The sequence below is a fragment of the Neltuma alba genome, unplaced genomic scaffold (assembly GCF_004799145.2).
Source record: "Neltuma alba isolate B1F8T4 unplaced genomic scaffold, ASM479914v2 tig00011396_pilon, whole genome shotgun sequence".
NCBI lineage: Eukaryota > Viridiplantae > Streptophyta > Magnoliopsida > Fabales > Fabaceae > Neltuma > Neltuma alba.
This window is the reverse complement of record NW_021636085.1, coordinates 15,773-30,865: the sequence shown is the minus strand read 5'-3', so window position 1 is coordinate 30,865 and position 15,093 is coordinate 15,773. Positions and strand designations below refer to the sequence as shown.

The 15,093-nt window shown below is 31.3% G+C and overlaps 2 protein-coding genes across 2 annotated transcripts; both read left to right on the top strand.

Moving 5' to 3' along the window:
- Nucleotides 1-800: 800 nt before the first annotated feature.
- Nucleotides 801-4,040, top strand: LOC114712721 (bifunctional riboflavin biosynthesis protein RIBA 1, chloroplastic-like; the record flags this gene model as incomplete). Its single annotated transcript, XM_028897269.1, has 6 exons — nt 801-1,019; nt 1,109-1,330; nt 1,647-1,969; nt 2,328-2,457; nt 2,744-3,040; nt 3,632-4,040. Coding segments are annotated over 6 exons (1,464 nt in total), but the record flags the coding sequence as incomplete, so codon positions are not given.
- A 6,849-nt stretch (nt 4,041-10,889) lies between these two features.
- LOC114712827 (classical arabinogalactan protein 1-like) lies at nt 10,890-11,625 on the top strand. Its single transcript, XM_028897379.1, has one exon. It carries the CDS (start codon nt 11,024-11,026, stop codon nt 11,453-11,455), a length of 432 nt encoding a protein of 143 aa, XP_028753212.1. The 5' UTR covers nt 10,890-11,023; the 3' UTR covers nt 11,456-11,625.
- Nucleotides 11,626-15,093: the final 3,468 nt, after the last annotated feature.

Sequence of the window (15,093 nt, the reverse complement as noted above, 5' to 3'; positions counted from 1 at the left end):
CTGAATTTGCATTTGATCGCTGGCATTATTGAATTCTGGAAGTGGAAACTATACGTCCAGACTCCATAATTAATTGGCATCTGAAAATTCCTTACGTATTGCGTTGAAAAATTAAGATTTTACGATAATTTTCAGTTGTTGCGGATGTCATATACTATGCGATGAGTTATTCACCAGTGTAATTGGATGACTTATTGCTTGGATTTGGTTGAAGATTTGAATAATTTGAAGTGAAAAGCTTTTGAAGTTCCAATGATATAAGGGAGGGATACTCAAAAGGCGTGGGTGAGGAGAGAGGAAGTGGGATACCAAAAGTAAGAACTAGGTAGTTTGGTCTTGTGTTCTTCTTTTGTTGTGATTTTTCTCAGTTTCTGGGCCACCATTCTTTGCCTGTAGTATTCCATACTCTGTGATAGGAGAAAAATGTAAAGCTATGTCTTACGAAGTTTTAACTTTTTCTCCTAGCCCTTGAATTTACTGAACCTTGCACTGGCTGTGTGGGCTGGTTTATGTAGTTTGAACAGCTGCTCATCATGCCCTTGTGTCCATAATTTTGTGACTTTCGGCTCATTTTTTCCGTTGCTCTATCACATGTTGGTTAATGTTTGGATATCATCACTACCAATTAAAACTTGCGATCTTCTGTTCTATGCAGGGCATGTAAGCAGTCCAAATTGTTTAATAGATTGCACAGTGTGAATTCATATTTTGTAAATGGACACAGATCCGATTTACCTTTCGCAAATCTGAATTCTAAATTTTCTCCAAGTGACAATGGTGTTAGTATTCCTAAAGCAACATTGATCTCTGGAGAAGGTGATCTTCTTTCTTATTCAAATGGCCATGAATCAGTTGGACTTGAGGTACAACCTGATGAAATAGCATTTGGAGCACTGGTAGCAGACAAAGTGGTAACAACCAATGGCTTTCCCGTTGACAATGATGAATTTGATTTGGATAGGCCAACAAAAGGATTTGCTTCCATTCCTGAGGCAATAGAAGACATTCGCGAGGGAAAGGTTGATTATTTTTTCTCACTCTGTCTCAGTCTCTCGCTTTTATTATGGCTGTGGAGGTCAATGATGTTAAAAGTTTTGCTTTTGTGCAGATGGTATTGGTTGTAGATGATGAGGACAGAGAAAATGAAGGGGACTTGATTATGGCTGCACAATTGGCAACACCTGAGGCTATGGCTTTTATTGTGAAGCATGGAACTGGGATAGTTTGTGTAAGCATGAAAGAGGAAGATCTGGATAGGTTACAACTACCTTTGATGGTGAACAATAAGCATAATGAAGAGAAAATGTGCACGGCATTCACTGTGACGGTGGTATGTTATTTGTTTACAGGCATCTGTACAATTGGTATTAATCATGCATATGTCTCTCATCAGGGTCATGCATTGATAACATTTCTCCACCCGATGAGAATTGAACTTTATCATGACAATTCACAATTGTTTCATCTACTATTATTTGCATTTTGCATCTAATTGTAAGCTCGTTAGACATCATGAATTTTAGTTCCAAGTGCATAACAGACATTTGTCAGTATGTATTATAATCACATCTAGACAATAAGGATGACAGAAATTTCATCACCTGTTATGTTGCAGCAGGATTTAATGATTTGCGCTAATTTTGTAGGATGCTAAGCATGGTACCACCACTGGGGTTTCAGCTCATGATAGAGCAACAACAGTTTTGGCTCTTGCATCGAGAGATTCAAAACCAGGTGATTTCAATCGTCCAGGCCATATTTTCCCTCTACAATACAGGGAAGGAGGGGTCTTGAAAAGAGCTGGACACACAGAAGCTTCTGTTGATCTAGCGGTACTTGCTGGTTTGGATCCTGTTGGGGTTCTTTGTGAAGTTGTAGATGAAGATGGGTCCATGGCTAGATTGCCAAAGCTTCGGCAGTTTGCTGAGCGCGAGAATTTGAAAATTGTTTCCATTGCTGACTTAATAAGGTATGTGTTTACATATCATAAGCTAAATTCTATGTTATCTGCTGCTTTAATTTTCTGACTAATGCCTTGCTACATAATCAGCAATGAATCCTTGGGTATTACCTATTTTTCAGGATACCATTGCTTAACTAAGCTAATTTCTTTTCAGTCATCTTTATTATAAACCTTCTATGTGGTTGCTTTCTTCTTTACTCGTTCTATTTTTTAGTATACCATTGCTTATGTTTTGTCGGGTCAAGTTGCCTTCTATTTCTTTTGTTCTTTATTTTAGCTTGCAGGCAAAGGTTTCAACTTTCTGGGTTCTTTTGTTGCTTATTTAGTTATGCAGTGAATATATTAACACATGATATCTTTGCAGGTATAGAAGGAAGAGAGATAAATTGGTGGAACTTGTGTCTGTTGCACGAATTCCTACGATGTGGGGTCCATTTGCAGCATACTGTTACAGATCGCTTTTAGATGGGATTGAGCATATCGCAATGGTTAAGGTGTGGCCATGCTTCTATTTCGGTTTAACTGGATTAGATGGCTGTATGACAGTGTTACATGCTCCTGCAAAGAGTGATTTTGATATGTTCAACAATACAGACTCACCTAAATTTGATTTTTGCAATTCTGGTCTACCTGGCTAAAAGAAATCAATTTGAGCTATTACAATTCGCCACCCAAGCTCTTCAAACAATTATGTCCAAGTTTTTGACATTTGATTTCTCCATTATTCAGCAGTAAACATTTAATGGAATTTGAGTTTTAACTGTTCTTATTATTTAACAGGGTGATATTGGAGACGGACAAGATGTTCTTGTGAGGGTACATTCAGAATGTCTCACGGGAGACATATTTGCATCTGCCAGATGTGACTGTGGAAATCAGCTTGCACATGCCATGAAACATATTGAGGCCGCTGGGAGGGGTGTCCTTGTATATCTACGAGGGCATGAAGGAAGAGGCATTGGATTAGGCCATAAGCTTCGCGCTTATAGCCTACAGGACGATGGACGCGATACTGTTGAAGCCAATGAGGAGTTAGGTTTGCCTGTTGACTCAAGGGAGTATGGCATTGGAGCACAGGTACTTAACATAACTGCTTCAGTATTTTCTTTTTCTTTTTCTTTTTGGGGGGGGGGGGGGGTAAGGGGCAAACATTAACAATTTGAAGTTACAAATAAGGTCAAACCTGCAATCTTCCACTTATGGGAGAGCTCTCATGCCACTAGGCTATAAAGTCATTAAAGTGATTGGCAATTGCTTCACTATTTGACATTATATTATACTCATTCAGCCTCTCACTTGACATAGTTCTTCCAATGATTGGGGTTGCATACTGGTAACTTATTATCTGGGGCAACATATAAAATTCTAGCCTTTCTTGTTCCATAACAGTTTGACCTTAAAGCTCATGTCTGAACTGCATTAAAATCTGAGGGTCTTCATTGAAATTATAACATGCTAATATGGAAGAGCTAGTTTGAGTTGAGAAAAACATCTACACATGTTTTAATTGAACCTGAAACTCATTGCTCTTTTACTTTTGGTGGAGGTGCCAAATATTGTTGACTAATAATAATGATAATACATTTTCAGTTCAAATAGTATTAGCAGTTGATAGTCACACTGGTAGAGATAAAGTATTTGACAGAAATGCTGATATTGTGCTTGCAGATACTGAGGGACTTGGGTGTTAAATCCATGAAGCTGATGACAAACAATCCAGCAAAATATAGTGGATTAAAGGGTTACGGTTTGGAAGTTTCTGGTAGGATCCCACTATTAACTCTGATCACAAAGGATAATAAGAGATACCTGGAGACCAAACGGGTGAAAATGGGACATGTTTATGGCTTAGAATTTACCAGCCGATTGAACAGTCAAGAAGGTATCATTGGTGATGAGGTTAAAGTTGGTGAATCTAAAGTTGTTTCTGGCTCATCATAAACCTGTGTTCCCTACCAGATAATATATATAGCGTCGGATACAAAGCACAAGAGGAAGAAGGAATATAAGATGTCTGGAGTTGTTTGATAATAAGTCTATGTAATGAGAAAGAACATTGTGCTTATGATTTAACAAATCTGATTCATCTGACTCAATTTTCGTCCAGCAGACTCATCTGATTCATAGGCTTCTCCGAACATGATTGTGAACTGGGAAGTTTATGACTTCATAATGAGGGTGCACTTGGAGAAAGAGTACCAATATGTGGGAATCCAAAAATGGCCCTTCAAAATAGCTTAATTCCTATGAAGTCCTGGGGACTATTTTGGAATTAAGTTCTTTTGTGAAATGACCTAATTGCTGTCATTTAAAAAAAAAAAAAAAAAATCTCCCTCCATTCCTAAATCACCACCATAGCTCGAAACTCGGTGGCTAAGATGGGATGTGATCACATCACCTTTTGGTTCCCAAAAAATCAGCAGACGACCAACACTTCTTAGTAACATAATATTACCTCCGTTATTTAATATAAAAACTCATTTAATTTTTATTTTGATCTTAAATATAAGATCTTAATCTATTTTATCTCTCATATTTATTTATTTTTTAAAAAATAGTCTTTGTAATAATAGTAATTCTAATCAATACACTTGATTAGCAGTAATATTTTAAGAAAAACAACACCTATTTATTACAAATAACTAATTTAACTAATTTTTTAATCTACTCAAATTAGTCAATTAGTTCTTATATTAAAAATCAGAGGTAATGCAAAATATTATATAAGATAATGATTAATTTTTAATATATATGAAAATAATAGTTTACTTTTATGATTAATAACTTTAGTCATGTGAAATGATTTCAAGTAATAACAGTTACTTCCTCGAAATTCAACTTCTAGGATTTTGAGTTTTGAAAGATCTAGGACTCCTTCATTTTAAGAAATAATAATTTTAGTTATGTAAAATAATAGTATTACCTTCGGTCCTAATTATAAGATCTAGTTGACTAATTTGAAGAGATTAAGAAAATAAGTTAAGTTAGTTATTTATAATAAATAGGAAAAATTGAGAAGAAGGACCTAAACAAATTAGTATTTATTAAGAGGGATCTTAAAAATCGTAATTAATTTGAAGGACCAAAAATTAAAATATGAATTTACAACTACAAAATTATCCCGAGCCAAATTCTTATATTATCTCCAACACCCATCTCAATATTTGATTATTAGTTATCAATTGAAATATAAATTTATCTATTAAAATTAAAAATTGGATACAGCAATTAACAAAAAAATAGAGTCCTATTTTTCATTCATTCATATCTACATCTACTAGCCTATCATTCCGATGAGGTTGGAAAAATTCAGCTTGCGTGACTGTGATTTTGCCCCTCATTCTGATGAGGTTGGAAAAATTATTAGTGAAGCTCGGGTTACAAAGCGACAGTATTTACCTAATTTTCATATTTTGGTTAACAGAAAGAACTATATTTATATTCATCTAAGAGGCTTTGTATAGGTAGCATGACTGTATTCATATGTATGTATAGTTGGGATTGAATGAAGGTACAAATATATACTTTTATATTCATTCAAAAAGTCTTTATATTGGATGTTTTTAATCAAATATTAGCAAACCAGGATACTAACAAATTAAAATTTAAGTAATTACAACTCCTCATTAACTTAATAAGGAAATTTGAACAATATAATTGCATTACTAAAGAAAGTTAAACCAAATATTATGACATCAAACTGATGCTCAATGAGTATAGGTTTCAAAAATATATGGTTAATATCAAGTAAATCAAGCAACAAAGAAAGCATTAAAAAGTTAAAAGTTCACTTTAGCAAAGTATATATCCTATGAGTGATGTCAATCATTGAAGCTACTTAGCTATCCAAGACCTTATCTCCTACATTGTCTCCATCACCTTGAAACTCAACTTGAACCTGGATATATAATTGCACAAAATGTTGTGAGCAGATCAACTACCTATCTTATCATCACTATCAGTTCGTTTTCATCCGGATTTGCATGCAATATATTGTAATAAAATTGGATGTGAAACATATACATATGAATAGTTCACGGATTGAATAATACGATAGAGGCCACGAGAAAATAAGAAAAATATTTAGTACAAATAAATTAAAGGAGGAAAAATAATGTTAAGAATATACGAACCATCCAATAAATAGTTTACTGGTTGATTTCTTTTAATTTGTCTTCCTTGTTGTGAATTTACAAAGAGACAACTGCTATTAATAGAAACTTTGGGTGCATAAAAAAGAGATACATAGAGAGAGAGAGATTTGATAACTAATCGTCAAATTGAGATAGGAAGGTGTTGGAAATAATGTAAGGATTTGATAAGGGATAATTTGGTAATTGTAAAATTTTATTTTAATTTTTGGTCTTTCAAATTAATTACAATTTTTAAAATCCCTCTTAATAAATACTAATTTTTTTAGGTCCTTCTGCCTAACTTTCCTTAATAAATAAATACTGTATTTTCTAAAATATCCTTGCTAATAAACTATATTAGCTAGAACGACCATTATTAGAAGGACAATTTTAGAAAAAAATACATAAATATAAGAGATAATGTAGATTAGGGTTTTATATTTAGTATCAACATAAAAATTAAATGAGATCTTATATTAAGTACCGGAGGTAGTAATAACTTAAACAGCAACAACCACTCTCTTAAAATTCAACTTCTAGAATTTTTAAGTGGTAGTGGATCAATAACTACTTAAGAAAAAAACAACTTTAGTTATACGAAATGACGACAACAACTTAAGCGGTGGAAAATGTTGTATTGAAATTTAGTTTCTGGGTTTTTAAATGTTGGCGGATCAATTACTCCTGCACTTTTAAGTGAGGTAGTCATTAATCCACCAGCGCTTAAAATCATAGACGTTGAACTTCAAGAAAATAGCTGTCACTCCTTAAATTGTTGTTCTTTATGTCAGCAAAGTTATTATTACCTTCAGTGATAAATATAATAGTTAGTTGATTAATTTAAAAAAATTAAAAAAATAAATTAAGTTAGTTATTTGTAATAAATAGGTGTTGTTTTTTTTAATTATCCTTGCTAATTTAGTGTACCACTCTCTTGTTTATTATAGGTCACTTGTACCTCAAAAGTTTATTTCAAAACATAAATCACTTGTAGTATAATTAATGATATTTTTCTAATTTTACCCTATTAATTTAATAAAAAATTAATTAATTTAAGTCTAAATAATAACTCCTCGAAACACGTTCCTCTCCTTTTAACTCTCCATCTCTCTCTCAACTTTTCATTTCCTGTACAATCCGTCCCCTTCCTCCTCCTTTTTCTCTCAACTTTTAATAAGGGTAAATGTGGAAAAAACTTGTTAATTTAATATACTTCTTGGTTTGCGGGTTTGGGATACCAGTGACTTATAATGAGGAACACAGTGATACTGGTTAGAACTATTATTATTAGAAAGGCTATATTAGAAAAAAAATATAAATATGAGAGACAAAATAGATTGAGATATTATATCTAGGATCAAAATAAAATTTAAATGAATTTTATATTAAAGACTGGTGGTAGTTTTTTTTTTAAAGGTAAAATAGTCATTTATCCACCAATACTTAAAAAACTAGAAGCTAAATCTCTAGAGAATGGTTGCGCTGCTTAATTCACCTTCCTCTCTTTTCAGGTAAAAAAAAAAAAAATTTCCTTTCTATCTCTCTCTCATTGCATCCCATTTGTTCATTCAATGATTGTAGAGTATCCAACCTGGAATTACATGCAAGTTGTAAGGAGTGTTTGGGATGAAGTAAAACCGTAGTTTTAAAGATATTTTTACTGTATACGAAATAAATATATAAAAAAATTTATTTTTATTTTCAGAAAAATACTCTTCAGAGATATTTTTGGGTTACCCGAAACACTCCCGCATTAGTATTCTTTTTCTGATCACTTGCAAATGATAGGTTACTGCTTAAAAATCTGGGCTAGAGACGAAAATGCCTCTGCAAGTTCGGTCTCTGCTGTACTGTATTGCATAACTATTGCCATTAATAAAAATGGAATAGCATGTTTTGCGCAGCACTGTAATTGTAGAACTTGACGTATGTAAAAAACTTAATCTAAGTATTATCTTGTAAATCATTTGATACATATGGGTTTTTTTTTATTTAAATACAATTTGTCTTTTAAAATTAGGGTGGTACTACCTCTGATCCTTAATATAATACCTAATTAATTAATTTGAAAAGATTAAAAAATTAGTTAAATTAGTTATTTTTAATAAACTGGTATCATTTTTCTTAAAATATTTTTACTAATAATGTGTATTAGCTAAAATCATCATTTGATGAAACATTTAACATTCACAACTATTATAAGAATTATATTGAAAATAAATAAATATAAAAAAATTGAAATATTATATTTAGGATTAAATTAAAACTCAAATTAATTTTTATATTAAAAAAAGAAGATAGTATAATATAATCCCAAAAAACAAAAATCGTTGAAATGATCATGATGATACGCGGTGGAGTTGATCAGAGGAACAGGCTGTGCCAGCATGCTTTCCCAATTATTATTTTTTTCTTCCAGGTTTTCTTGGTAATATTATCTGGATAAATGATTGATAATTTATAAGATAATAAGCCTCATAATTGGTGAGTTATGGATAATGACATAATGTATTGGGGTACAAGCCCAGTGAACAAAAATATAATTAAATTATTAAATTAGAAAAGATTATATTATATTTTTATATACATTACATGAGTAGTTTATAATTAGAGAAAATCACACCAAAAACTGTAAAATTTAAAAAATTACAAACAAGAACCCGTAATAATATTATTATGAGTTTTGCTAATAATAATATTAGTTTTGGTAACAATTTTTATAAATAGATCCTTATCTGCAATTTTTAAAATTTTATGGTCTTTTTTTGTGATTTTCTCTTATAAATTAGTAATTAACTGAACCTACTCTTGGACAGGTTGCCAGCGCAGCCTTTGTTTCCTGTAAAGTGGGATGCCAACCAAAACCAAGTCTTGGCTTTACCATTTCTAAATTGGAGGCTCAATCCTTTTCCATTATTCTGACGCTTTCCCCTTTAATTAAGGTGACACATATCCTCAATTAATAATTTATTTTAGCTGTTCTCAGAATCCAGTATACTTTTTTTCCGGCTCAGAATCCTGTGTCTGTATATATCTTAATGTGAAAAACTAAACAATTGGAATGAAAATTTCATACCTCTCGTATTCTTAATATAAGTTTGATTTAACTAATTGATTAGATTAAAAAAATTAGATAAGTTAATTAATTATAAAAAATATGATACGTTTTTTCTAAAATATTATAATTATTTTTCTTAATACCCTCTCTTTCTCTTCTATTTGACTATGGTTGAGGGAGTATCTATAAAGGTAATTTAGAAAAAATTGATAAACATAATAAATGGGTCTTATTTAGGATCAAAACTAACTCAATAATTATTAAGGGCCGGAAGAGTATATACACACATACATATATTGCGTGTGCGTTGTGAAGTTGTGAATTCCATCTCATCTATGATTTCAAACTTTTACCGTATGCCTCCTTAATTTTAGAAAAAACCTAAGCATGTATGTGTATAATTTATGAGAAATTATAAGTATAAAAAAAATAACGGGGAGAGGAGGTGGTTATGATTCACGTATGTCAACTTTTAGTGTGATTCTTGTGTTTTGAAAAAATTACAATTTTGTTTGAACTGAAAATACTTATGAATTTATAATTGAATACTTATAATTTAGAAATGGATACATATGTAATTTTACTGCTGATTTTATTCTTAGGTACATCTAACATTTCAACATTTTAGTGCTGTATTTTAAAAATAAGATCACAGGTAAAATTTCACAAAAAAAATATAACTAAAATTGTGCCATTGAAAAAATTGAGATATTAGGCTTACTTGAGAAATAAAATGAAGGTAAAACCGCACGTTTACCGTTTATAAATTTATAAACTTTCATACAACCTAAGGTACATAGTTAAATACAAACATAATGAAAAGAATATAAATTTGAACCTAAAAAAAAAAAAGTATTTGTTGAGAAAGTTTTAACCTTAACGCACTCTGCTCAACAGAGTTTAGTTTCAAACCCAAAATGACTCAAAGATACTCTAAGTTATAAAGAAAAATACAAAAGATGAAAAAAGTTGTTAATTTATATGAATAATTATTAGGATACACTTATAATAAGAATTGAATTAAAAACTACTTAAATTGAAAATGTTTATTGTAAACTTTGGAATTTTCAAATTTCAAACTAAAATAACTAAATTCGAGATTTAAAAAATACATTTACTTAATATTAAATTAAAAATAAAAATAAAAGGTTTTGGAAAAAAATATTACTTGATTAATTATTTAACGTGATTAAAATTAAATATATAAGTGCTGGCAAAATAATAATTTTTTATATTATTTTCACCATTTTTTAGCAACGGCTAGTAGAAGAATCTAGACCCTTTGAAGGACGACGTGGTCCCCGCAGTGTCACGCGGTTGTTCGGTACCGTTTTCGCCGTAGAAGTCTTCAAAAATTGTCGACTTTTACTTCCTGTTCTTTTCCTCCTTTTCATAAATAAAACACGTCCATATTCGACCGTTGCCACTTTTCACACGCACCCTCCCTCATCTAACCTTCTCCACTTTCAGACCACGTGTACGCTCACGATTCATTTACAGCTGTAGCCCCAGCCTAAAAGCACTCTCCAAATAACAGCTTGGACCCGCTCGTTCCCCCTGTCACTTTCTCATACGCGTTTCCTTTCTTTCACACTTTGAACAGTCAATACAGACCGTTAGATTAACCTCGAGATGATCGTGATGCTATTTTCCTTTCTTCAACGGCTGAAATCACATCTCCTCGCGTTTCTCCTCCTATAAATACCCCCCAAGCCCTGCGTCTCCACCCCACAACTCAGATTTTGATAACCTAGCAGCATTACTCAAGCTTAAACGTTTGAACTCTCTGACGCATTTGCTTTCTCTTTCTCTGTCTCTCTTTGTACAATTTCGGTTCTTAGAATTTCTCCATCTCTCTCTAATTCTACAATGGCAAGGTACGGAATTGTGTTGATGCTAGTTGCCGCTTTGTTGATGAGCTCGACAATGGCTCAACAATCTCCGGCTTCTTCACCGGCGAAGTCGCCAATGGCTGCTCCACGGAAGGCGATGGCTCCGTCTCCCATGGCAGCGACACCATCAGCAAACTCACCGATGGCTTCTCCTCCCGCTCAGAGTGGATCTGCTACTGCTCCTACACCGGCTACTGTCAACTCTCCTCCTTCTCCTCCCACATCTCCCTCTGGGTCACCTGCTTCTACTCCGGCTTCTACCCCGTCCAACTCTCCCACTTCGATTGCTGCCAACCCATCAGGATCGGAAGCCGCACCTGCTCCGGCTACCAGCAGTGCCGTTTTGAACAGATTCAGCGTCACCGGATCCGCCGCCGTGGTGATTCTCGCAGCCGCTTTGCTGGTGTAGAGGGATTATGGAATCTTTGCTGAATCGAGAGTCTTAAATTCTTTTTTTTTTTTTACGCCTGCATTATATAGAGAGTTCTGGCGAGACGATTTATTCATTTAATTATTTTACTTTGTATTCTACTTATTATTAGCATGAATAATATTTTCTGTTGGATTTTTTGTCATTTAGTATACAATTTTCTTTTGTTGCTTTATACTCCTTTAGTTCTTAATATATGACTCAATTATTAAATAGGTTTTGGTTCTAAATATAAAACTTACTTATTATATTTATTAATTTTTTTAAATTATCTTTATAATACTCTCTCAACTATAATCAAGTAGAAAATAGTGATGGGGTATTAAGAAAAATGATTAGGATGTTAATTATGGTGTTTAAAGAAAAATATGTCACATTTCTTATAATTAATTAACTTACCTAACTTCTTTAATCTAATCAAATTAGATAAATGGATCTTATATTAAAAACTGAAAGAGTATATAATTTATATTACAGCATTTGACATTTTCGTGGTGATTGTTCACGCGTAATATGTGATGAAATCATATTGTTGAGCGCAATTCGCATACAGATTGAACTTTACCAAAACACAAAAGAAATTTCAATGATGTGTTAAAAGTATGCTATAGAAAAGAAATCAATAATGTTCATCCATAGAGAAAGGAAAAGCATGAAAGAAAAAAGCCTCCATAGATTTAGCAAGATAAAATATAAAAGAAAATATAATCTAAATATTTTTGTTTTGCCGGACTAATTTAAATATAAGATTATAATTTATTTTATTTTTATATTGATATATTTTATAAGTTAGTTTTCTATAATAGTTAGATAAAATTTTTATCAAATTGATAAATAAAATTATTTTGAAAGACAACACATATTTATTATAAATAATTAGTTTAAGTAATTTTTTTGATTTATTATTTCTTGTACATATACTCTAGTTTAAATTAGTTTTTATATAAATAAATAAATAAATAAAATTAGTCTTTTTTTTAAATCAAAACTCAAATTGTAATATCATATATATAAATTACCAACAGATATTTTGATCTTATAGGGGAATTCATTATTCATCTTTTTCATTACTCATCTTAAAACTTGGACTAAATAACATTAATATTCTCCTAATGGGCGAATATTTAAGTTAGTCTAAGGAATTGAATGGATATTAATTTTAAGATTATTCTTAAAATTCAACGTTGTTGGCTATGAATATTATTTTTAATTCTTAACCAAGAAGCAAACTTCTTCCGATTCTTGTGGAGTGGAAAGAGCAAAAGGACAGCGAGGGTCATGGAGCCACGGTGGGACAAATACTAGCTTTAGTTTTGTAATGAGAAGGACAGGACAAAATTTACTTTAGACTGCTTTGTTTGGCACTTTAAAACTAATGCTTTTTTCTTTTCTTTTTTTTATTTTTCCAGGAAAAATTAAATGAATTAACTTTTGAAACGTAAGGAGGGGGTGTGAATTTGGTTTCACTTTTGCGTTCTGCCTTTGCTTGTACCATGAAAAGCGTAATATTAATATTATATTTATAGGGAATTCATACTTTTTTTGGTCGCTTCCAAACAAGACCTAGCCCACCATCACATGGTCTAAAGTGGAAGAGCCACGACACTTACAATAATTATCTCTTTTGACCTCACTTCTCCGCTTCACATTGTCAATTTGACGACCCCTCAAGAGGGGCCTTCTAACTTCTTTTTTTTTTTTAAATATTATTTTTGAAAAATTGAATTATAATTTCGCTTTTCTTAACTACAAGAGATATTCATGTATACTAATTGGGCTCACAATATACTGCTTCATATTCCAATTATAAAATTTAGTTTATAATGTAAATTAATAATAAAATCTAGATTGTCTTGTAATTTATATTGCAACTTATATTTTATAATTAGCATTTTATTCTTTTTATGGCTAAATCAAATCTCCTGGTCCTTACGGAAAAAAAAAAAAAAGAAATTTCACGTTCTTCCTTTCAGGAAGGGAGGATTAGGAAAATCCTATTGATTACAATTTTCTCCAAACCCTTAGAAAAGCAGAGGTAGTAACTCTAATTGACCAAAGTGTAATTTGGGGAAAAATACTCACTTAGGATTTACATTATTATAACTTAAATAGTTGGCATACTACATACACCGAAAGAACAATAAAGAATAAGAGGGAAAAGAGATAATAAAAAAAAGTTTAAGACGGGGATAAGAAGAAATTGAGTAAAACGTCCCTTATTTATAGTGTCAGGATCACCACTATCTAGTAAGGTGAAATTTCTCTTATAAAGTTAAAAAAAAAAATTATAACTTTCTTTCTCTTACTCTTTTTGGCCAAATATTTATATTGCTTTTAGAAGATATATTTGAAACCTTTTCTAAGTATAGCAGATGACATTACAACTAGGGCAATTTGCCGCTGACAACAACTTCGTATGAGTATAGATATAAATAATGTTTTAATTCTTTGAAAATAATGCAATTACTTTCACATACGAGACAATGTGGAGCATTGGACCCAAATCCTATGCATTTGCAAAATGAACGTAGATGATGTATTTGAAGAGAGATACATTGATACATCGAGGGGGAAAAGGTAAAGTAATAAATCCCACATTTAATTATAAGATGTGGGATTTCATGCATCCGCTTTTTGTTACATCATAATCTCATCAGATATTCATTTGCATTTTATAGAGGAAGAGCCATACGGTTGCAGGTAAAAGTATTGGACCCTGTGAAGCTTTAAACATTTAAATATTGGGTTAATATGCAAAATTTGTTTATAAAGTTAAAATATTCACACCAACCATTAATATTTTTAACGATAGTGACAACATTGTTGTGATTTTAAGTTTTCAGAATAAATTTGTATAGCGAAAAACTTTCGAGTACAACGTTCCTGAATGAAAAATTTTCATGACAAATTTATATTTTAATCATTTAAATATTTAATCTTTTAAAATTATAAGTGACATCAAATTCAAAAGTTCTTATTTAGTGGGGAGTTTTTATATTATTAGAATATAGAGTTAATTTAATTTTTTGTCTTTAAAATTTGCCTTCGTTTTATTTTTGTTCTCTCAAGTTTATTTTCATTTATAATATTAATCCCTATAATCTAATAAAAATTCTGACCATTTTGCCCCTTATAAAACCAAAACTAATGATTTAAAACTTGAAAAACTAAAACCAAAATAATGACAAATTTAAAATATCAAAAATTATATTAACTCTGGAATAGAACACGATAACATTTGACTTTCTTATGCATAATACTATCTTCGATATTAATTATAAGACCTCGTTTATAGTCTGTAAATGAGTTCTTATAATTAGAACTAGAGGTAGTATTTCTTTAATACTATGTCCAATACTTAATTTAAGAACTAGTTTGATTTTTATTTTGATCATAAATATAATATTCTAATATAATTTATTTCTTATGTTTATTTATTTTTTAAATATAATTTCTGTAATAATAATAACTTTAACTAATATATTTAATTAGTAAGAATAATTTTAGAAAAACAACACCTATTTTTACAGGCTGAAACTGCAAAGAAGTCGCTGCCCCGTAATTAACGTTCTCATCCCGCTCAAGGAAGACTACTCGTTTCCTTGTAATTCTTCCAA

Bases quoted from the DNA above. Each gene is read 5' to 3' on its own strand.
- LOC114712827 (XM_028897379.1), top strand. From the start codon at position 11,024: ATGGCAAGGTACGGAATTGTGTTGATGCTAGTTGCCGCTTTGTTGATG.